Raw genomic sequence first — 24,311 nt, forward strand, 5'->3', positions numbered from 1 at the left:
CTGGCCCTGCTTGCTAGATTGCTAAGTCTGCAGTCTGCTGCTTAAGCCACAAATTATCACATGAAGTACAGAGTGCAAAGAAGATAACACTGGGAGAGGCAAAATACAATTGCAGATATACCGCAGTGTAATGTATTTGTATAATGAAAATATACTCTTATCTGCCTTCCAAGCTGAATGTAAAAGATGACTGATCACAGAAGCTCTAACCATCCATAGAGCCCAGGAGTGCAGAGCACAGGAGTGGAGCCCAGGAAAAGCAAATAAAGTAGTGCACTGGTATGGGGGTGGGGGTACTATTAATGAACCTCTCTCAGTTCTTGAATAGGTCTACTTTTCCATCTGCTCATTTTTTAAGATTAGTTAATGAATTGGAAGCTCAATTAGACCATTCATCAGTGCTTCCTTAATTGCCTGCCTAGCCTTGTAGGAACCTGGATATTCTTCAGTAACTAACCTAACAAACAAGGCAGAAGTATGAAAGTGTAACATATTTAACAAATTCTTTCCACATATTTCATGCAGAGAATGCATCTGTACCTAGCCAGAAGCAACTGATCTCTGACACAGAGGGAGAATCAGAGCTGCTCACAATCCATTCAACAACTGGACAGTCTGGGCCCAAAATGATCTCTGCCACCCTTTGCCATGGGAGAGGCAATATTCAATATATTCAAATATTTAATATCTACAAATAACCGTAATATTCTGCCTCAGAAGAGAATTCTGCAAGGCTACTTCAGCTGGAACCCAGCTTTTATACTAACAGTCTCTGTTCACCTGCAAGCTCAAGAACTGAGGCTTTGCATACTAGGATTACACTGATATCGCACAAGCACTGCCACCTCGAAACACTGCAAACCACCGAGTGCTCCACGGGCAGCTTGACAGCAATGAAATAAACTCTACTGGCTTGTGGTTTTGTCTTCCAGTTGCTGAGCTTTTGAGAATTATCTTTTCAAGAGTTTCCACATACACACACAGGCACAAGGGCTGCTTTTCTTAAAAAGTGGAAGTCAAGAGCTTTTTGTTGTTTTTTATATGATCACGTGACATCAAGAACTTGGGACTTGAAGAAAGCAATACTCAAGCTAATGAAAATCTGCAATGTGTGGGACACCAGATACTGACCTCTTCCTCTCCCCAGCAACCCTATTCTCCCTTTGGTAGCTGGTAACTGAACACAGAAGCCAGCGTTCGGGAAGGCAGCACCCGCGAGAAACCCCATGGCCTGAGATTAATAAGGAAAGCGATCGTGCCCTATGATAGGGTTTTGCTCTGAAAACAACAGGACTTAAGAAGTCCAGTGTTTTCAGTGCTGTTTAGAACAAACAGAAATAGCCTTTATTGGCACCTTGAAAAAAGCAGGTGGAAGCTTACACATCATTTCTCTTTCCTTAGTTTGTTCCATCATTAGCAGATATCATTAGCAGACAGCTTCAGACAGATCAGTCTAGTGCACCTCATGACCAAATGATATGCAATGCATGTTTTCTCTCCTGCTTCAAGTATTTTGCCCTGAATCAGAAAGGCCATTTTAAAAATTAACATTAGGAAAAACAATCAGGCTGTGGTGCATTTAGACTTCTAAACCATGATGTATTTCTAGCCGCCAGGTGTTCTAATGAGCACTTATTTCCAAGTGTTTTGTTTCCTGGCTTGATCATGTTTAATTTTTCTCAAGCCACCAAAGCAAAAATAAATAAATAAATAATAATTAAAAAAACCCACACAGTTAAAACACCAAGCGTCTCACCTAAATTAACAAAACTCAAATTAGCTATGGGATACAAATCTGAAAGAGCAAACAGTCTTTGGAAGAGCCATCACTCATCCCTTTCCTCCCCTCCAGCCCCTTCAGTATGGAACAAGTAAGTCTATGCCATATGGAAGTTGCTGCAAACTGCAGATGCCACAGAACTTTTCTTCCAACTACAACACAGTCCAGAATTCTGTGAGAAAAAGGATATCTTTATATCTCCCTTCTCCACAACAAATTCTGGGAATGAGAAATTCCATATTTTTCCCCACTCGAGCAAAGATTTGACCCCAAATATTTAAGCTAGATATAACAGAATAGCCCAGAGATGAGTGAGCTCATATGTATATTTATAAAGATTTTTAGAATGTTTATCTATTGCCCAATAGAGTTACTGCAATTAATTTATGTAACTATATATTTTAAAAGTAATAGCTGTAGATTTTTTAAGTTTTTCAAGTTTTTTTGTCTTAAGTCTTGATATCTCAACTGTTTTAAAAGTAACATTTCAAAATACTCAGAAAAATCTGCAATCAGACACCAAAGTGGAGAGATGAGGACTTACCAAAAAGCTCCAGTGGAAGCTTGCATAAACTGACCACTTTCAGTAATTGTACCTGTTTCAAATAGCAGTTTCTGAACTCTTTACAACTTTCTCTTTGGACTAGCACACAAGAAACCTAAAAATGTTCACACTGGTGAAGACCATACCTTTAATAAAAGCAGATAAAAAATATTTATACTAAAGCCCCAGCTTACATACAGTTTAAAGACAGTAGGAATCACTAAACAGGTAATTTACTTTGATCACCTACATACTAGACCAGTAAATGTTGTCACCTTCTCTCTGTATTATACCCAGGAAACATTATTATGAAATGTTACAAACATGTTATTATAAAGGGAGAAAATGACTATTTTTGTGTATGTTTAGAAACAGTAGAATATATAATCTTCCCTTATTAGGTGATGGGTAAGAGAATAAACAGAATATATACATTTGCTTTATTGTTCAAAGATACTTGTACAAGTTTAGTTATGCTTAATATTTTTTCCATGATGTGAAGCTCTTTTTTAAAAAAGTTTTTTTTTTCAATTTAACATACTATTAAGGAAAAGAAAAGTTTATTAAACAAAAAAAAATGTTTTGTATTAATCAGAGATATTTATTTTGTATTTCTATAATTGAAAAGCAAAAGTTTAACATTTTAAGTTTTCAGAAGTTTACTTGTCTAAGTTTATAGCACGAATGTTTAGGTTTGTAGTCCGTAGATCAATTAAGTGAACTGGAGCTGAGTGGGTTACTGCACCTTATGCACTGAAGTGTAAATGACAGAACTGAGTTGCAGAATGAGTGCATTCAAAATTAGCTTACTATCATGGTGGGGGCAATAGGTGGAAAACACAGATCTTGATCAAGTGTTCAGTGCCAGATGCGTGTATTATTCCATCCTGTAAAAACTATTGTGCTTACATTAAAACTGCTTTTGCATGAGACAGGAATTTTTATTTTCACTTTCATATTTCACACTTCTGTTTTACCAGTTGCCAGCCTAGAACAAGCCATGTGGAAAAGGAAAGTTATTTGGTAGTGAGGACAGGGAACAAGGAGCTCAGCTCTGTTTCACTAGCCAAATTCCTGCTGATGTGGGATGTTAACGCGAGTTCCCAATTCCAGCCAGTCTGATCTAAAGCTACTATTTTCAATTACTGACATTCTTCATCTCCAATAGTAACCTACCATCAAACATAACAGTAGCGCTTAGCACCAAGTTTTAGAGGGGGAAGTGCTTAAGTGCTTTGAAATCTCTGAGTAAAAAGAGAGCAAGTCAGATTATTCCTATTTTAAACGGGACAGAAGTGAGTCACAGGCACAGTCACCATGCAGAGAAGGGAGGGAAACTCCTGTCCCGCTTCCAGTCTCACCTCTCACCGCTGCATTGTTACCACCCCTTTATTTTATCTTACTGCTATGAAATCTCTTAAGCTGCAGAATGATTTGGTCACTGTTTTTCCCATCAATTAAAGTGTTCTGCACTACATTTTCAGATCACAGGTCTAGGCAAAGAACGCAACTTAGGTTCATACTTTCAAGCCATTGCTGCATCAGTAAACAGTTCTAATACTACACTGCAGAAAGAGCAAGTCACTGGGCATTATATCAGGGTGTAACATGCACAATGCGACAAGAAGCAGTAGAAATTCTGCTCTAAAGTACTCACGCATTTTATTTTTAAAAGCAAGGCATTTTGCATTGTGGGTGGCGAGGGAGAAGGAATGGATGGATAGAAAGAATCATGACTCAGGCTCCCTTGCTGGGAATTTTTTTAACTAGGGCATCTTCAACTAAGGGGGTAGCATTTACTTCACAGATCTGGGTCATAGCCCTTCTCTTCAGTTCTCGGGCCACTTGACAGACAGCAAAAGGCCAGCAGCAATAAACTGCTATCCAGTCTTCATAAACGGTCCCCTGGAACAACAATTAATACAGTTTTATACAGGTGAAATGACCAGCAACCAGCTTTTCCACTTCATCATGCATGCTTTATCACAATCACTCCACGAGAAAATGAATGCATGGGCCAGATCCAGGTCTGATTCAATTAATTACCCTGGACTGACTCAGGTACAAGAGATACCTGATTTCAGTCCATGACCCAAGAGCATTTGCCAGCCACACTTTTAAAATAGAGAGGACTTGGATCTTGCAGGGTGCTGGACACCCACAAATCTTACTGGAGAGAAAGGTTTTCGGATACTCAGTACTGCACAAGCCCTTAACTGGAGTTTTTCAGCATAATTTGAAAGTGTTCTTTGCTCCCTGCCACCCTGATTACACAGTAATGTATGTTCTACAGCATCAGCTCTGGGCTATATAACTTTACAGCAACTACACAGGTGCACATACAATCCTGTTCTTACAAAGTACTTTAAAAACATGAGTAGTTGCTTGGAGTTGGCATTCTATTATAAAGCAAATGCTACCTTTGCCTCAGTGCAAGAAAAAGGGTAATTCTTGAGAGTTGATGCATTACTTCTGCTTTAAAAAATGTATCAAGGTAACAGAACAGATTTTCAGATCAAAAAGGAATTTGGCTGTAGGATCCTGCAAAAGCCTGTGTGAACAGTGTAGGGGGTAGTGGGTGGAATCCATCTTCTCCAGGGCTGAGTCCCAAATGAACTTTTCACATTTGCGTCATTTCAACATCATCATTATTCAGTGCCACTCTCTAGAACATCAATGCAACTGGCTCTGTCCCCAGAAATGCAGCTACAACAGCGGGGCCTCTGGGGAACGAGGGTGCCTCCCAACATTACCTAAGCTGAATGAAATCAATTTACAAAGCAAGAGTTCTCCATGTGCAAAGACTTACTTGTATTTTGTATCTCTCTCTGGCACCAACTCTTAACGCCAAGGTGGACCCCGGTAGCAGCGGGAAGCACGGGCACTCCCCGAAGCGCCTGGCCAGGCTGCATTCCAGGCACGGGCTGCACAGGGCTCCGCAGGCGCCTGCCAACAAGCACAGCAGCCTGCAGCGGCACGGCGGACGCAGCCGGATAACCATCCGCACAGTGCACGGCCCAAAATTCATAGGGTACTAGACAAGAAAAATCCCAGTTGAATTATCAGATCCCCAGCAGATTTATGGTAGACGAGAAGGTTGTTTTTCACCATCTTTTTCCATCCTACCAGTAACCTGGGTTCTGCTTCCTCTTCCCTCTCCCCTTGTTCTTTGGATTCAGACATTTCCAAAAGATTTATGATGGTGATTACTATGACTGACACAATATGTCAGTTCTAATTACTAAGGTTTTTGAACTTTGCTGCCTTCCAATAAATGAACATACACAGTTCTCTATAGCAGTCTCATACCTGGAAATGGCACTTTTTAATCTTGAATTTACAGTAGTCAAGCCACATATGGTATAAATCTAATACTCTTTCAAAAGTAAATTTTATAACACTTTTTCTTTAAATAGTAAGCGCTACATATACATACAGATACAGATTTATATACATCTCTCCATTTATTTTTATACATATATAAATATATAGTATATTGTATGTATATTATATATATGTATATATAAATAAAATATAAAAATATATATTTTATTTATATACATGTATATATTTATATTTAGAATATTTATAGAATATTTTTATACATACATATATATATATATACACACACACACACTCCCTCAAAACCTTGCTTGAATTCCAACTAGTTTCTCATATTTATGGCAAATACTATATCCAACACTGGATTTAGTCCCCCCACACAATGAGTTCCAGGTATCAGCTCCACTGCCAGTTGAAATGGTGCTATTAACTGGATGAATGGAAAATTTTCTAACTGTGTCCCCAAGAGTAGTGAAGACAGACTTCAAAAATCTATGAAGCACTGTTCTAGAAAAAACAAAGGAGAAAAGGATAAAATGCATCATCCTCAGAGTATCTAATAAGACAATGCTGACTCTTATTTGGATATGTCAGTTTTCTCTCTCTCTATTTTTGCCTACGGTATATTCAATAATGTTTTGCTATCAGTCTCTTGCAATTCATTTAAATCACCTTTGTTTGCAGCTCAGGAGTAAATACATCTAGGAAAACCTCTTTAGCAGAATTGAAGCTCCAGAATCTTTACTATAAAAATCACATTGTTTAACTCTGTTTTATGATAATACTGACAGTACTGTAAACAGTAATATTGTAATAATATAATACTTCCTGTCCTGTTAACCTCAGCTGTAAGTCCCTTTTTGTGAAATTCCTGTAGTATTTCAGTGATTTTTTTAAAAATATACCAAAGGTTGGATAATAATAGGACCTCAACCCTCCCACCTAATTTTTGATGATGCAAAATAAATTAAAACACACTAAAGGTGACACTTTTCATGTTGTAAAGAGCAGAGGTTTGGAGGTCAGAGATGTGCTCTCAGTTTAAAGTAACTAGTCCTTGCAATATGTTTTTTTATGGCCCAATGGATCCAGCTAAAAACTTGAATCAGAAAAATCCATTATTTGGAAAAAGTGGACAGAAATATGCTTTTGCCTTCTTTTCTAGAGATCCCTGGAATTGTTAAAGGTGCAAAATTGAAATTGCCACCATCCAGAGTGGCATAGTTTGACTTCATGTGTGGACCCAATGCTCAGCTGGATTCTTCTCATAAAAAGAGAGAAAAAGAAGGGTGGCACTGCTTCAGCCTAAGCTGTGTAACTGCCTTTCGTTGTTTCAGGATCATCAGTCAGGTAGGCAACTGCATACACCTACTGCCACACACTTAGCCAGATGTTAGAGATCTTTCTCCATCAAATAAGTAGTCCAGCTTTTAAAGTGGTGTTGGAATAAAAACCAGAGAACTATTTTCAGAAAGCAGTATCAAAGTGCTCTGTGCCTTTGAATCCAACTCATATCCTTCATGCAAATTATGGATGATGTTTTTTTTCCTCCTAACATGTGACGACAGACAGATAAAAAATCTAGAGGAAAGTAACGTGAGCCCCTCCACCCAAATTAAAGACAGGGAGAAAAGGATAAAAAAACAGTTTGTTAATAAAAGGATAAAACATCAAAACAAAAAAAAATTCCTGCCATTAGTCACATATCTTCTGTTTAATGGATCAGAAATTACTTTAACAGTTACTTTTTAAAGATCAGAAGAACAATAATGAATTGCCCTTTATACCACAGACATGAGGTAGGTTCATTTTTCATTTTTAGCCAATGTTCACACACATGAATATAATACTCACTGATTAAGTATCTGCTTTGCATCCTGTTTTCAGTAAAAACCACCTCTCCTCGGTCAGAGATAGCAGGAAGCTCTCTCCAGCATGGCCTGCACAAGCAGGACAACGTAGAATCCCCCCAACAGGGAAAAGCACTGCTAACAACTGCAAGCGAGTGCAGGTGCTGTGGGTTAGACCCATCCTTGATGGGTCAGATGGAAGACTTGGTGAACGCTATCCAACCCTCCTTAGATCGTCCAATGCAACAGCTGGTTACTAGGACGCTATGGGCAGATGAGGCAACAAGAACTCACTTCACAGCCCCTCCTTAGCAGTAAGGAAGGAACTTACCCATTGCATCTCAGGCTTAACATTGCTTACAGCTAAATAAATGAAGAAAAACCACAATCATCTTCCACCAGTTACCTTACCTAGCCTGCCATATTTTTGAGACTCAGAGAAATCAATCCCACAGAAAATAGTAAGTTGGAAACAAAGATTTTTAAATCCTTTAATTTAACCAGATTTAGAGAGAAGAAGGAAAAAGGGTCATAGGTCTACCACCTATCTGTTTATCTCCATAGCAACAGGAGAAAATCTAGACACTTCCTCCCTGGATGTCATGACACAAATAACGAGAGTCCACAAGCAGGGGAAGTGCTATTTTTCACAAATGATCAATGGGGAACCCGAGAAGCAGCCACAAGATGAGTTTAGCTTTAGCCAAGGGTGGTGGTGAAGTCTGCCCAATGCACAGGTTCCTGTGGCCTCTCTTCAGTAGCAGCACTCACACGACTGTGCAGAGATGCCTGATCCAATTAGAAACCAAACCCAAAAGTAAAGCTCAGTTTTCAGCTGGCTCAGACCTTGAGACTGGTGGAGTGGAGAAATGCACAGAGATGGGAGAGATGCACTGACAATCTGAGGTGCTGCTTTGCCAAGAGTCGCAACATCTAAATACCACATCTGGCTCAGAGCCGAATCCGCACTCTCGAGCTGTGTACATCCTTATGCAGCCAGACAGATGAGACAGACATTTCACACTGGGCATCAAGACCACCAATCGGAGACTGCCTGAAGCATCTGAAGCTGAAGAGAGGGAGATGTTTGAAATCCCATTCTCAGAGGCTTGGACGTCTAATTCATGGATTCAAGAAAACATTCCTCAATTCCCATGTAATTGCCCTTTTCTACAGCTTTGTGTTTCCAAAGAAAAATGGTGGTTTCACAGACAGCAACATCTAAATCAGCATGTACAAGCTGCCCTGTCTTCATGAAAGAGAAGACCCTCTGGTCTACCTACTGGACAGGACATCTTACAGGAACCAAAGAAATGGAGCTTTCAGGCACTCTGCAGAGTTAGGAGACAAGCACTATTCGTGACTCAACCAGTGACTCACCAACTACTTATCAATAAACTGTATAATCCATCTAGACTTTCAGTTTCTCCACATGCAATCCAGATTCATAAAATCCATCCCAACCTTTAAGAGTCAAGAAAAGTACTTCTGTAAGCATTATGAAGTAAATACAGACTCACCTGTACTACAAGTACATCTTTGGCATATTCATCACATTACTCAAGTCACAACAGAGCATCTGATCTTCAGGTCCTAGAGTCTTACCTACATTCAGCTTGATTTGAATTTGTTATTATCTCAATATTTCTCTGCTTCAGGAACAACAGATGCATTCAAGGAATAACAAAAGAAAACCATGTAAACTCTTACAAATTTTCTTGTCGCTGCAGACATCAAAGAGACCAGTGCTCCAGTCTCCGCCAGTCCACATAACTCTTGTGATAGCAGACATGCCAACCTTGCTGGTTGGCTGCGTTGTCACAGGCTCTCCAGCCTTCTTGCTGCACATCAGGAAGAAAGATAAATATTAATTAATAATAATAATTGAATGTTAAAAGCTAGAAACCTATTCACAGCACAGATCTCCTACACTTATGATAATGTAACAAATCAGTCAGGATTTCCCTGGAAGAGACTTCCAAGGGCTGTGCTACTGATAATGATTTTTTTTCCAAGAGTGAGAATTTTTTTGCTTGCATGCTGGTGTAACTCACTCTCTTTTGGAAAACATGAAACTTGACTGCTAAACCATAGTACTACAGTAGACAACTAATTTAACAGGCCATGTCTGTGCTGCTGCCGTAAGACCTGAAGCACAGAAGAGGCAACACAAGGAGGATGAGTGGAAAGGGGAGGCTGAGGATGCCTTTAGTCCTCCTTTTACATTAACTAGACCAATGCAAACAGCCCAGCTGTACAATAGGATGAGCGTTTACCACTATCACACAAATACTTCAAGGACTCATCAGTAGTAGTAGTGATCCTTTGAAAATGCAAAGGACTGTATATCAACTGTATCAGCTATATGATTTTTATTTAAATATATTTTATACTATAGTGTCAGCCAAGGAACAGGCACCTAACTTTAGTCCTTACTTTACACCAGAAAGAAAAATTGTCCCATCTTCAGGTGTTATCAAGGAAAGAATAAATGGTGACTGGATCTCAGACAAAGAAATACTCATCCTATAAACGGAGCAGTGGCTTTCAACAAGGAGTGGAAAAAATAGATGCCTCTCTCTATTCAAAAAAATCCAAATGAACTAAATAGCGACGACATCGCAACACTCCGGGTCTCGATGTCACAGTAGTTTCCAACAGCAGGAGAATGATGGTATTTGAAACAGTCCTGCAGCAATACAGCAATAGTAACACAAGAAATCAGTTAATTCTTTCAAGTAGAAAGGACCTGTAGCCTGCTCCAGTTCACTGCTGGTTAAAGGCTCTAAAATTATTCTATTGAATCAACTTTGAAAGACAAAGATAAATCAAGTAGACAAGAAATTAAGTGCTGTTTTAACAATTCTGTAAGGCAGCCAAGAACACTCTTCATTTAAAGCTTTCCTTTCTAAAATCCTACCAGTTAGTCAAATAAGATGACCCAGTACTTTGCTAATACCATGGGAAATCCATCATACTAGGTGGGTTTTTTTTGGTCTTGTTTTAAACAGAAATTGGTCAAGTATCAGTATAATGTGCACACTGTTCACACCAAAGGACAAGTTTCATGTCTTTTATCAAAGGTCTCCCACATTGCTCTTGATGATGTGAACTCATTTTTGGCAGGATACACGCAGAAGACAACTTGACCTGAAATTGCAGGTTCTCTTGCATGTCATGAGACTGGCAGTCGAGCACTATCAAAGATGTACTCACTTCTCTTTAGAGAAATCTGCAAAGGAAAAAAGTCTACTTTCCATTTTGAATCTATTTTTAGATTGCTGAAATTGCAGTGTAATTTCAGATTTCATGCAGTTTGTCTTGCCATTAAGTGATGCAGGTGAGGCCACTTGCTGCTCCACTGAACCTTTTAACTTTACTTTAATAAGTGTTATTCATATCTCATAACATTTTAGAAAGAAAAGTATGTGTTCCTGGATAGAGGAAAATTGAAGCATATACAAATTAAAGGAAATATCCTATAGCACTATAGCAGGATACTGGAAGAGCCAGAAAACTAAAGCAAGAGGACTATTTTTTACTCTATAACTGCAAAATTATGTACTTCAAAATCTTGCTCAATTGAAAACAAAAAAAACATGAAGTGAAAAAAAACAAAAAATCCAGTTTCCTTTCCAGACTTCCCTAACCAAAATCATAACAGGAAGACAAATAAGGCCAGAATTTCGTTAGTAATGCAGGGAATCCAATACTAGAAAAAAATCTCTTTATCCTGTCACTAGCTTTTCTTGGCCAGAAAATGCACAGGAACCAGCACAGCAGTGACATCTCCTGGAAGTCAACAAAAAACTGTAGGGAAAAAAAAAAATTTTTTTTTTTTTTTTATTAGCTCCATCTTGCTCATTAAAAAAAAATTAATTTGTCTGAACTACTAGAACATTGAAAGAGTGAGAAATACTATCTTTAACTTTTCCATTACAGGAGAAAAAAACTGCAGACACACACAGACACCACACTTACAAACCAGCTCTATAAAACATCAACAAGAGATTCTCTTTGCTCTTTAGACAACTGCTAATGAAAAACAATACACATTACCACAGATCACGGAACAGTAAAGAAGCAACATTTACTGTTCTAAGAGTTTGAACTAAATTTTATCTGCTCAGATTATCTGGTTGCTGGTTTAATCGATACATTAGATTTTTTCAATGTCCTGCTTATCAGAACTAACAAAAGTGCTTTCATTAAGCTTTCATTCACTGCTTTCTGTGGAGCAGTGGTGATCAGAACGCACACGCTTGGGAAGAGCATCGATCTAGAACTTCCACTTGGCTACCAACGGTCATATAAGGTGCTTAATTCTACAACTTACTGGTTCTGCCATCGTTCATCCAAAATTTTAGCCTTCTACTTTAGACATTAGAGAGAAGATCTGGCATCTACCTTGATAAATCTGAAAAAAAATAATGCCTATTATATGTCCCCTCTAACAGAGATGTCTGTTTTCAGTTATGGAGCAGAATTTGCTTAGAAAAAAGTCAAACAAGCAGCAATATTCAAGAACCTGATAATGCACCATAAACCAGATTTGCTGGAGAGACTACAGATCAGCAGTTTGAGAGAAAGTGCTTGAGATGGAAATTCATATTTTGATCGCTCCTACACCTTTCTCCTACAGCAAGAGATTTTTCTAGAGCCAAATAGTTAAATAAGGGCACTATGGAGATATCTGCAATGCCAAAGAGAAATCAAAAATATTTCCTTTCTTTAGCTGTATAGAGTTTGTTTCTTCAACAACACTTGTCCTTGGCTATGTAATTAAAAGGTCGCTTATGCTGTCACTTATGTAAAATGACAGCAACATATCATGGCATGAGCTGCAGACGGGAAAAATGTGTATCTTGCTAACCAGAAATAAGCACCTTGAATTTGCCGAGAAAATTAGGTACATGGGCATGAGGACTATCTGCAGAAAACAGAGGAAAAGGAGCAGGTTAGTGGCAGTTTTAAGTGAGACGTGATTCTAGGTGATGCAAATAAAGCAGAACCGCACTATGCAACTTTATGCGGAGAGAACACAATGGAAAGCCGGTTACTTCTTTTCTCACCAGAACTCAATAGACTGCCACTAAATAACCAAACCTATTTGCGTGTACTGCACTGTTAGCCTTGCTAGCTTTATATGCTGCCAGAAATATTTACAGGCTGTGTCAGATTACCACAAACTGCCTTCCTGCTGCAGGCTGGGGAGCAGAAGTGAAAGAACTGATGATGTCTGCAGTGTTTAAGTGCCTCACCAATGTGGCACTGTATAAATTCCTGTCCAGGAGCTTTTGCATTCACATTCCTCCAACATTATTCCTAGCCTACTTTAGAAGCTTTTGCTCCCTCTTTCCTCTCCATCTCTGTTCTCACAGAGATGCTAGGAGGCAGCCTGGTTGTCTCCTAGAACTGCAGCAAAGTACTAGGAGAATGAGGGAACCACTGTCTTTCACTTTCAACTCTTTACTCTACACTGGAAAGCAAGTAATTTAAAGAGCAAATAATTTTCAATGATAATTTAGTGTGAAAGAACCACATACAGAAAAATGGAGATAGATCTCCTGTTCATTTTGAAAGTCCCCTGCTTTTTGTAAGAGGAGTTCTGGAAGTCTGTGCTAGGGCAGCACTAACACAGACATTTCACCATTACACTCAGAAGACAAGCTCTGAGGCCTAATGAAAACAGCCATGCATGAGAGGTAGTGCAGGATTTACCTTTTTGGCTTTGTGTTTCTTCATGAAACTACTAGCCTGGTACTTGCCTCTGCTTCAATGTCATGGTACCACAATTTCTTCCCAAGTTCAAGTGGCTGCTGGTGAAAGGAAGTAATCTTATCAGCTATGCCTGGTACCAATAGCTCAAGGGAAACAAGGCCATGCTACAACCAGCGGGCTTTACTCCAAAGAGCTGCACTAAGAACACTGGCTGTCCCTCAGGAAATAAAATGCATCTGGGGACAAGCCCATCTGAACCAGCAAGCAGACACCTCTGCCAATCACAAATGTAGCACTTACCTGTTGATTTTCCAAAAATTTAAAAGGTCTGTCAAGATTATGGTTATGGTTGACAGTTGTTGTTCTGAGATTCTGCAGCAGAAGCAGTATATAAACATGAATTTTCCACCTGCTAATCCCTAGATACTAGGCCTATTACATGCTGCTCTAGACTATGGGCTCATCTTTTTTCTCTTGATACGTAAACCTTTTTAGAGAATGAGTATTTGCTTAGTGGGACTGTAGAGGATGAGCAAAAAAGAATTGTACACGTACTTGTATATTTTCCAAAAAAACACTGCCTTTTCAAAGGAGATAATAAAGGGAAGGGCAGAAAGTGGCACACCCAACAGTATCTGGCCTTGTCAGTATGGCAGTCTTACGCTACTCCCTTTCTTTCCACCAACATAATATGTTATTAGAGGAAGTTCAAATGTTACAGTGTATGCAGCAGCAGGAGTTGTGAAACTGGCAAAGTGCAGTTGTGCAGAACAAAGTATGCTGCTTGTCACCAGTCACCTTTATGAATTTCCACAGAAAACAGTTTTGTTTGTGCTGACTCATGACTAAAAAAAGTAGGGGGAGTGAAGCAACCTTAGAGATCTGAAATTACCAGAAACAATTACAATTTAAAATCTATGAAAAGAACACTTAAACCTTTCCACTTAAAATATATTTGCAAATACTTTTACAAAGGAAGGAAGAAGTCTGGTTTTAACAACATTTTGCTACAGGCACTTCATAACCATTTCTATTATAAGAGTTGAAAAGCACTGAAACTTTCACATTCAACTTTTGCTTAAGAGTTCCTCAGCATGGAATTATTTCTGAACTGCTAGTTCATATAAAATGCCCTAGTTGTGTTCAAAGTCACTCCAGTCACTGAAAAGACAAATATAGAAGTGTTCAAGCAAATTTTCCCTCTCCATTTATTATACAAGATCTACAATCATGTTCTATAGATGGGTCATAGCGTATTTGGAAGGGAGAGGGATTCTGCACGAGGAATTCTGAAAACACAGGTCACAGCTGAAGAGGAAATTTTGTCATGTTAACAGCTAGGAAATTTGTTTTTTTCCAAAAAGAACCAAATGGCAGGAAGAAAATAATTTTATTATATCCATGTCTAAAAGAGTAAGGGGTGAACTTACATGTGAAATAAGGTTGTTTGGGTTTTCTCTTAAAAAAAAAATACTCATCTTGGTTCATTACAGATGCTTTCAAAGTAACTACGAACTTTCTTAATATCAGTGATCAAGCCAGATATGTGCCAATTTAATGAACTAGATAAACAATTGTGTCACCAACATCCTTTGTCAGACCATTCTCAGTAACACGAACACGCTTCTCAGCCAGGTCAATATGGAAAATTGCTTGCTCTAGAATAGGAGTTTTCTCTGCTTCTTCTTTACCAAGAACTGGAACACGACGGGGTCCAAGTACAGGATCATCAAACCTCATCAGTTTCACTTTAGAGAGATCTACAATAAAAAAAACACTGTTAATTAAGTTACAGATTCTACATACAGACTGAATTAATCAAAACAATGCTTAATAGAAAAATACTTAGCACTTCTGAAACTCCTCCAAGGAAATAAACTCTCCAAGAAACAACATGCAAGTTAAGATTTACACTCACTAAAAAGATGTCATTCAGTAGCTGCACAGCAAGTTACCAGTAGAAACTAGGATAAAAACAAACATGAATACCAACTCCTAATGCCATATCCCAAGCAGTATATTTGCCTTAGCTATTTTTGTGATAGCTCTAAGTAACTGAACAGTTTGTCTCCTTTGCTGAGAAACAAATTTCAGAAATTGAGAGAAGGAAGAAGGTGAGAGCTGTTTGAAGTACTCTTCCCTTTTAAAATTCACACAAATAAAGATTGCTAATCAAAGTTACTAGGAAGTCTGGCATCTTTCAGCCAAACCTTCCTCTAAGTGCAACCTTTTACTACTTGTGCACCAACAGAACAGTGACATCTCCTGGAAATAGAGTGAGAAAGAATCACTGTTTAATCTCTCACTTGTTTCCAACCATTTAAAAACATCCAGTTAGCAGAATGCTAGTAAATTTGTATATAGTTACAATTCATTTCCCCACTCCTGTTTTGCTACGCACATTATCGTACATTCCTCCCTCTGAAGCTTTGAGGTACTATTTAAGTATGTGTCATCATCAATACATAGTTGTCTTTGTTCCACAGATAAACATTAAAATAAACACAAGCTGTTAAAAGATATAGAAAGAAAAGAAACTCAGCTGTCACAAGCTTCTGGGTCAAGTCCAGTATTCCTTTTATACCTAGCTGTCAGCCTACAGTGGTTCAGATTGATTTTTAATTCCTGGATTCTCCAACAAAAGCACAGCTGCACTTCCTTTAAGAAGGCTATTTTCTTTCATTATACTGACTGGAAACTTAAAGTTTATTTCAGTAGTATCTTTGACACAGAACTATAGGAAAATAGAATTTCATGGCAAAATACCTTCCAAGCAGGTGGAGAAAAAGGAATACTAAAATTAGCAATGAGTAGACTAAAACAAATAAAAATAAAAAATATTCATTTCAGCACAAAAATTGAAAAAACACCCTCTTAAATACTTCCATTTACAAACAAGTTCCTCAGATTGTCAAGATACCACAAACAATTAAATCAAACGTAGTAGCACTAACAGGTAGCTTTTATTCCAACTGCAACAAAGCAAAAGACAAGAAACTGAGGCTGAAATTCTCAATGCCATGCAGTGATGTGGTGACAAAGATGGTAGTAGATAGCAGCATCTCTCCCCTTCTGTCCTGTCAGTGCGTACCATGTCTTAAGTACTTGCATGGTAGAATAAAACCCCTGCATAAAATTACTGGACAGAAAACTATTTAGAAAGCAAAGCATGAAGAGACAAGTGCTAATTACAGGCAGGATCCCTTAAAACAATCCTAGGATTCTCACAGATTCCTCTCACACACACACATATGGACACCATCCCCCATCCACCAAACCCTGTGAAGGTTACTGCGACAGAATTCAAGTTCCCAAACCATAGTACACCAGACATTTCAGAGTGTTACAAGTGCCTTAAGCAGATACGCCAGTTGCAAAAGCACCACCTCCAAGTTCCGTCTGGAGACCTTTACCTGAGCCATACAGTCACCACTATGGCTTCAGCTTCCGGTAAGTGAGCAGTGATGATTTGCTGCCAGACACAACAGCAAATTCTGGCTGCCTAACTGCTCTTGCTTGCATCTCCACTGCTGGAAACTAGCTATCAAGGGACAGAACAGATAGTTTCACAACAGCTTAAAAGCAAAATCTGGTTCACAAGTGACAAATGCATTTATCTTAATGCTTTCACAGGGGAGCTCACTATTGCCAGGGATTTGAGTGCTTTCACAGAAATTCTTCTATTAGTTATTGTATCCTTCTCTTACCATTGTAGAATTCCAAATTTAAGAGCTGAAAATAAAGTATTAGTGCATTAGGAAAATAGAAGTACAAAGGGAAGTGATTCTATTCTATGATTCTATGATAGCTAATGGGACTGAAAAGAATTATTGGCCATCTTGCACAGAAGTTACTAGCTCCAATTCGGAATACATCTACAGTAACTGAAAGGCTATTGAGCAATTCCAATTTTAAACAAACAGGTAATTTCTGTCCAGGTTCACAGTGGAAAATTGTTATGTGAGGAACCATGTAGCAGCTGGCACTGATGAGCAACTTCTTAAAAAAAACTCAGATGATTTTAAGACACACTATGAAAATAATTTCTGTCACAAAAGTTATATCCATGGATTAGGTATTACTAGATGCAAAACATGCAAGGAAGATTAACTATAGAAAGTTTTAAAATGTCAGCTTTGTTCCTTTTCTAGACATGAATCCACTTTAGGCTATATGGAAAAAAATTTTGGTAATTGCTTTCAGCTCCAGGGCACCAAAACAGAAGAGGCAGAAGTTATATATAACCAGTTATGGCACCACACTCCTTTGGGGAATTCAAAGCACAAGGGGTAATACCATATGTATTAATTTGTGGCAGAAACTAGGTTTCAGTGTACCAGTGGCAGAATAAGACTAATAATGATGAGGAAAAACCCATATTAAAGCCTGCTTATTTGCATATTATCTCTATTCCTATTCACCAGACAAAACTGTCTTGTTCCTTTCTAAACATTTATAATAGTAGGGCAAACTTCAGCAGCTTTCTGTTTCCACTTCACTCCTGGAAACGTTAATTCAATCACAGCACGATGGATGCGCTCTCTGCTAGAGTTTTACCTTTGATTCCTCTGTCCATCTTCATTAAACGCCTAATCACTGTGTCCCTACTATCTCCTTGCCTGATTTCTATTTTTGTAGAGAAGTGGCCATTTGATGGCTGAGGGTTCACCAGAAACACAGATATGCTGGGCTGCAAGAAAGTTAACAAAAACATTACAGGAAAATTTGCGTTTGTGGTTCAAGTCTCAGAGAAAACATGTAACTAAGAAGCAAATAAATATTCTCTAAGTATTCTAGATGGATAACCTTTCATTTAGAAACACTGACTACCAGCAATAGAATACAAGTACTTCCACAAATCTAAGAGTGTATTAGCTACAGTATATACATAAAATTGTTTAGGACATATTTAGAGAAATAAAATTAGCATTGTTGTAAAATACTAGGGTTAGAAATATTAACACACGATATACATCTATATTAATACATACTCTTACATAATATCACTTAATTTTACACACAATTCACTCTTTCAAGACTCCATGACACTGCTGTAGCGATACTTTAAAAGGCTTTATTTTTACATAACTGAATGCATTTTATTAGCCCACTATAAATTAATAGATAAAACATTTAAAAATTAAAATTTGCTCCAGGATTTAGTGAAGTAGTAAAATGGAAGTTTATAATTCCTTAAATAGGGAGGATAAACAACATCACAACTTCAGTGTAACAGCAGCGAAGCGAAATTTAATCATACTGACCAGAGTCTAGAATCATACACTATCATAGTCTTTCAATCACCACAGTTTAAAGATTTCAACCTTAAAAGAACCTTAAAACTATCACAGTCACATTTATAGTTCTATACAGAGAAAAAAGAATCATAACTGCTTCAGGTGTTTCTAGTTTTGAAGGGGTATTGGGTCAAAAAGAAGAAAAAAATCTATTTATCACAAAACTGATAAGCCAGGCAGTAGCAGTGTAAAGAATGCTTAGTGCTGTGTCATACTTTAGGATCATATCTTCAACCGAGAAGTAGTTGACTCTCTATACGCCTTTATTACTTGACTGTTTTAGCAAAGGTAGGGATCAAGGTGTCAGTAAGAAAGACATATGTTTATGCTATAGAATAACTTCTTCTAGGAACTGCATGAGAACAAAACTCCATGCACCATTTTCTGGAAAGCAGAATACTGGTGCCTTACTCCTTCTTAACTGTAGCTTAACTTGAGCCATTAAGTTTGTTTCCAATGCTGAGCTATTGAGTCCTCCTACACCATGCCCATGCCTGACTAAAGTTTCCAAATAGCATGTCTAAGTATTAAAAATTAAAGTTTCCACATATTTCCAGTATCTGAATATCTGTTTACCTCAGTTCTGAATACAGAAAGTGGTTTTCCAGGACAGCAGTCTTCTTTTATTTTATCTTCTGCTTCAGAAGCAAACTTCACTTCAATATGATCCAGCTGTAGGAAGAGAGAAGGAAAAGAACAGATAGAAGTTGAATCATAAAAGAACTTACTTGGCCTCCAGAACAATTGTTTCATAGTCAGGTGGAAAGTAACATGCATTGACATAAGGCAACAATAGCAAACCCAATTCACAAAAATACCATTTGGAAGAGAGCTCTGAAGATCATCTACTTCCTGCTTGAAGTGGGCTTTAAACTAGGTAGGAGGGAGGGAGGGTGTCATACAGACAGGGTAGACAACAAAACACAAGTTAGGTTGAGGGGCCTCCAACAGGTGCATGCAGCTGGGGATGTGTGTTTGGGACCTGGCTATGGGGGATCCCCGTACACCCTTCCTGGGAAACCTGCAGGCATGACTACCTCTTTGAAATGCCTGTACACCAATGCATGCAGCATGGGGAACAAACAGGAGGAGCTGGAGATCTGTGTGCGATCACAGGGCCATGATCTCATTGCAATCATGGAGACATGGTGGGATAGCTCACATGACTGGAATGCTGCCATGGATGGCTATGTGCTTTGTAGCAAAGATAGGCCAGGAAAGCAAGGTGGTGAAGTTGCTCTTTATGTGAGTGAGCAACTGGAATGCATCAAGCTCTGCCTAGGGGTGGAGGAGGAGGTGGTTGAGAGCTTATGGGTAAAGTTCAAAGGGCAGGCTAGCATGGGGGACACTGTTGTGGGTGTCTACTACAGGCCACCTGACCAGAAGAGAAAGTTGATGAGGCCTTCTATTAGACAGCTGGAGGTAGCCTCAAGATCACAGGCCCTGGTTCTCATGGGGGACTTCAACCACCCAGACATCTGCTGAAAGGATTACACAGGAAGGCACAAGCAGTCCAGGAGGCTCCTGCAATGCATTGATGATAACTTCTTGTCACAAACGGCAGAGGAGCCTACGAGGAAGGGTGTCCTGCTGGATCTTGTCCTTACCAACAGAGATGGACTGGTTAGAGATATGAAGGTTGGGGGTAGCCTTGGCTGCAAGTGACCATGAGATAGCGGAGTTCAGGATCCTGCAGGAGAGAAGTAAGGCAACAAGCAGGATTGCAACCCTGGACTTCAGGAAAGCAGACTTTGGGCTCTTCAGAGACCTAATTGGTGGAATCTCATGGGTTAAGGCCCTAGAAGGAAGAGGGGTCCAGGAGAGCTTGCTAGTATTCAAACATCACTTCCTCCAAGCTCAAGAGCAGTGCATCCCTATAAGTAAGAAGGGCAGCAAAAGGGGCAGGAGACCTGCATGGGTGAGCAAGCAGCTCTAGCCAAATTCAGACAGAAGAAGAAAGTACACAGACTGTGGAAGAGGGGACAGGCTACTTGGGAGAATTACAGGAATGCAGTCAGAGTACGCAGAGATGCTGCAAGGAAGGCTAAGGCCCAGCTGGAATTGAGTCTAGCAAGGGATGTTAAGAACAACAGGAAGGGCTTCTTCAAATACATCAGCAGCAAGAGGACTAGGGAAAACGTGGGCCCGCTACTGAATGGGGCGGGGGCCCTGGTGCCAAGCGATACAGAGAAGGCAGAATTACTGAATGCCTTCTTTGCTTCCGTCTTCACTGCTAAAGGCAGCCCTCAGGAATCCCGGAGCCTGGATGTGAGGGAGAAACTCTGGAGAAGGGAAGACTTTCCTTTGGTTGAGGAGGATAGGATTAGAGACCTTCTGGGCAGGCTAGACACCCACAAATCCACGGGCCTGGATGGAATGCACCCATGGGTACTGAGGGAGCTGGCAGATGTTGTTGCCAGGCCACTCTCCATCTTTGAAAGGTCCTGGAGAGGTGCCTGAGGACTGGAAGAAAGCCAACGTCACTCCAGTCTTCAAGAAGGGCAAGAAGGAGGACCCAGGCAACTACAGGCCAGTCAGCCTCACCTCCATCCCTGGAAAGGGGATGGAAAAGCTCGTTCTGGATGTCATCTCCAGACATATAGAGGAAAAGAAGGTGATCAACAGTAGCCAGCATGGATTCACCATGGGGAAATCCTGCTTAACCAATCTGATAGCCTTCTAGGATGGAATGACCGGCTAGGTAGATGAGGGGAGGGCAGTGGACGTTGTGTACCTTTACTTCAGCAAAGCTTTTGACACTGTCTCCCATAACATCCTCCTAGAGAAGCTCAGGAAGTGTGGGTTAGTCGAGTGGACAGTGAGGTGGCTTGAGAACTGGCTGAAAGGCAGAGCTCAGAGGGTCGTCATCAGTGGTGCAGAGTCTAGTTGGAGGCCTGTGGCTAGTGGCATTCCCCAGGGCTCAGTTCTGGGTCCCATCCTGTTCAACTTCATCAATGACCTGGATGAGGGGACAGAGTGTATCCTCAGCAATTTTGGTGATGATACCAAGCTGGGAGGAGTGGCTGACACACCTGAGGGCTGTGCTGCCATTCAGAGAGACCTGGACAGGCTGAAGACCATGAAGGCAGAGAGGAACCTCCTGAGGTTCAACAAGGGCAAGTGCAGGGTCCTGCACCTAGGGAGAAATAACCCTTAGGCACCAGTACAAGCTGGGGGCTGACCTTCTGGAGAGCAGCTCTGCAGAGAAAGACCTGGGAGTGCTGGTGGATGACAAATTGACCATGAGCCAGCAGTGTGCCCTTGTGGCCAGGAAGGCCAATGGTCTCCTGGGGTGCATTGGGAAGAGTGCTGCCAGCAGGTCAAGAGAGGTGATCCTGCCCTTCTACTCAGCCCTGGGGAGGCCTCATTGAGTACTGCGTCCAGTTCTGGGCTGCCCAGTACAAGAGAGACATGGAGCTACTGGATGATCAGAGGGCTGGAGCACCTGCCCTACGAGGAACAGCTGTGAGAGCTGGGCCTCTTCAGCCTGGGGAAGAGAAGACTGAGGGGGGGGATCTTATCAATAAGTACCTGAAGGGAGGGTGTCAAGGGGACGGGGACAAACTCTTTTCAGTTGCCCCGTGTGACAGGACAAGAGGCAATGGCCAGAAACTGAACCACAGGAAGTTCCGCCTGAACGTGAGGGGGAATTTCTTCCCTGTGAGAGTGACAGAGCACTGGCACAGGTTGCCCAGAGAGGCTGTGGAGTCTCCTTCTCTGGAGATATTCAAGGCCCACCTGGATGCAACCCTGTCTAACATGCTCTAGGTGACCTTGCTGAGCAGGGCGGTTGGACTAGATGATCTCCAGAGGTCCCTTCCAACCTTACTGATTCTATGATTCTACACCAGATCAAGTCAGCTATGGCTTTGTCTAGCTGAATTCTGAAAACCTCTAAGACACAGGTCCCACAGCCTCTCTGGGTAATCTGTTCCACTACTGCCTTTTATTAAAAAAAAAAAAAGTCTCCTAATGACCAATTTGGGCCTCACAAGTTGCAACTAGTGGTTATTGTCCCTTGTTTCACTATCTGCACACAATCATAGTGTTGGTTTTATCACCTTTAACTTCCCTTCCAGACTGCTACTAGATCTGCCCCTGAGCCAATCTAAACAAGCCCATATCCTTCAACCTCTCAGCATAGGTCACACTCTAGGCCCCTAACAATCTTGGTAGCCTTCTGCTTGACAAGTTGCAATTTCTCAACATCCTTTTTAAACTTGGGGAAGGTGTGGAGTGGCTGGATAAGTAATACACTGACATGTATTCCAGATGTGGATTTATTAAAACTGAGTAGAGGGTAACTTCCCCTAACTGCTGATCAATTCCTACATAGGTAACTCCTCCTAATGTAGGGCAATACAAAGCTTGGCTTATTTGCAGCGAGAGTATACTCATATTAAACTTGGTAACCACAGTAACCCCAAAGTCCTTTGTAGCACGGTTGATGGTCAGTCAGTCTATTCCCAGTTTATATGGAAGTATGGGTTAATTCTGCCCTGATTCAGAACTCAGCAATTCTCTTCAAAACTTAGGAATTGTGCTAGCAAATCTCATAACTTTCTCTAGGTTCTCTTTCATGGAAGTTCAACCGTTTAAAAGTTGACTACTCCCTTTTTAAGTTTAGTGGATTTTGCAAATTTGTGGATACTTGTAAATAAAAATTGTTGCTTGCTCTTGAATTTGTTCAGATACAGAAACAAATCAAACAAGCCCATTTTATATTCTGTATCATGAAGAATACACATGTAGTTTGAATTTCCAAAATTTCTAATTCCTGAAATGATGCATTTCTTATAAACTGGTCTAAGCTGTCCACCTAAGTACTGCCTTTTGAGCTAAATTCTAGTTATATGAAGCTGGTAAAACTGCTTCTAGAGTGGCATCCATTTTACTATGTACTACAGTTTTAAAAGCCTGCCCAGAATCCACTCCTTTAAGGGGACAAAGTAATCTCCTACAGTGAATATATGTGTCATTTTAACATTCAGAGCATACGAGGCTAAAAATTCTGTTAATTCTTGGTAATAATATATTAAAACATCTCATTCTTTTTTGTTCTAGTGAAGAAGTCAAGATGTTGGTTGGCTCAGAGAAAAATGGCTCTTCAAGAGTCACAGGCATCCACTATCATAGACACAGCCAGTCTTCCAATAATAGCCTCCTCAGTTTTGTGGAGCTATGTCAATACTCTATCCACCTCCACTGTCCATCTCATATTAACGGATTTACCTAGAACATCCTAGATTTGACAAATTCAAACAAGTTCAAAATTCAATAAGTTGATAAAAATAATATTAATTCAGCAACTGACACCAAGAAATTAATGGAAACATCGTTAGGAAATGGTGGCCTTTCAGCTATCCCAATGAAAACCAAGTAATGAATCCACCAAACAGACTCACCTCCAGAGAATTTGTCAGATAGACTATATTCTCCATGAGCACCATTTGTTCATCAAATTCCAGTTCCAAATCAAGAACGCGTGGACCATTCTTCTCTAGATTCTCCTGTCAGAGCACAAAAAAAAAAAAGCTGGATTAAATCTCTGAAGGTTGCAAGTAAAATGATGCTTGAAGATGACAAACTTCAAGTCATGCGAAGAATAGACTTTTAAATGTGAGAGCTCCCTGTTGGCACAAAGGGCTAGCATAGGAGTCATTTTCTGTGTCAGTTTCTTCTGTAGAGAATTAGTGACACTGATGGGAGGAATAAGAACAATTAGAACATGCAAACAGCTAAATGTTCTTTTTAAGTGTAAGAACACATTTTTAACA

General features: G+C 39.9%; 2 protein-coding genes across 4 annotated transcripts in view; both read right to left on the reverse strand.

Moving 5' to 3' along the window:
• Positions 1-3,896: 3,896 nt before the first annotated feature.
• On the reverse strand, positions 3,897-13,314 carry PLAC8L1 (PLAC8 like 1). Of its 2 annotated transcripts, XM_062586955.1 has the most exons (5): positions 11,853-13,314; positions 9,953-10,748; positions 9,227-9,357; positions 5,134-5,270; positions 3,897-4,229 (listed from the first exon to the last, which is right to left on the reverse strand). In XM_062586955.1, the coding sequence occupies exons 2-5, from the start codon at positions 10,039-10,041 to the stop codon at positions 4,062-4,064; spliced, it is 525 nt and encodes a 174-aa protein (XP_062442939.1). In that variant the 5' UTR covers positions 10,042-10,748; positions 11,853-13,314; the 3' UTR covers positions 3,897-4,061. The 2 variants fall into 2 exon arrangements, 1 of the variants encoding a protein (XP_062442939.1); XR_009959859.1 differs by lacking the exons at positions 3,897-4,229; positions 5,134-5,270; positions 11,853-13,314 and adding an exon at positions 7,378-8,585 and having other exon boundaries at positions 9,953-11,186.
• A 1,107-nt stretch (positions 13,315-14,421) lies between these two features.
• LARS1 (leucyl-tRNA synthetase 1) overlaps positions 14,422-24,311 on the reverse strand; it is a 36,709-nt gene continuing 26,819 nt past the window's right edge. For both annotated transcript variants that reach the window (XM_062586953.1, XM_062586954.1), the window contains exons 29-32: positions 23,940-24,044; positions 19,111-19,206; positions 17,795-17,927; positions 14,422-14,997 (exon numbers count right to left, since the gene is read on the reverse strand). In XM_062586953.1, the coding sequence (XP_062442937.1) occupies positions 14,792-14,997; positions 17,795-17,927; positions 19,111-19,206; positions 23,940-24,044 (540 nt within the window). In that variant the 3' untranslated portion in view covers positions 14,422-14,791. The remainder of the gene's footprint in view (positions 14,998-17,794; positions 17,928-19,110; positions 19,207-23,939; positions 24,045-24,311) is intronic.

The sequence above is a fragment of the Rhea pennata genome, chromosome 14 (genome assembly GCF_028389875.1).
Source record: "Rhea pennata isolate bPtePen1 chromosome 14, bPtePen1.pri, whole genome shotgun sequence".
Classification (NCBI taxonomy): Eukaryota; Metazoa; Chordata; class Aves; order Rheiformes; family Rheidae; genus Rhea; species Rhea pennata.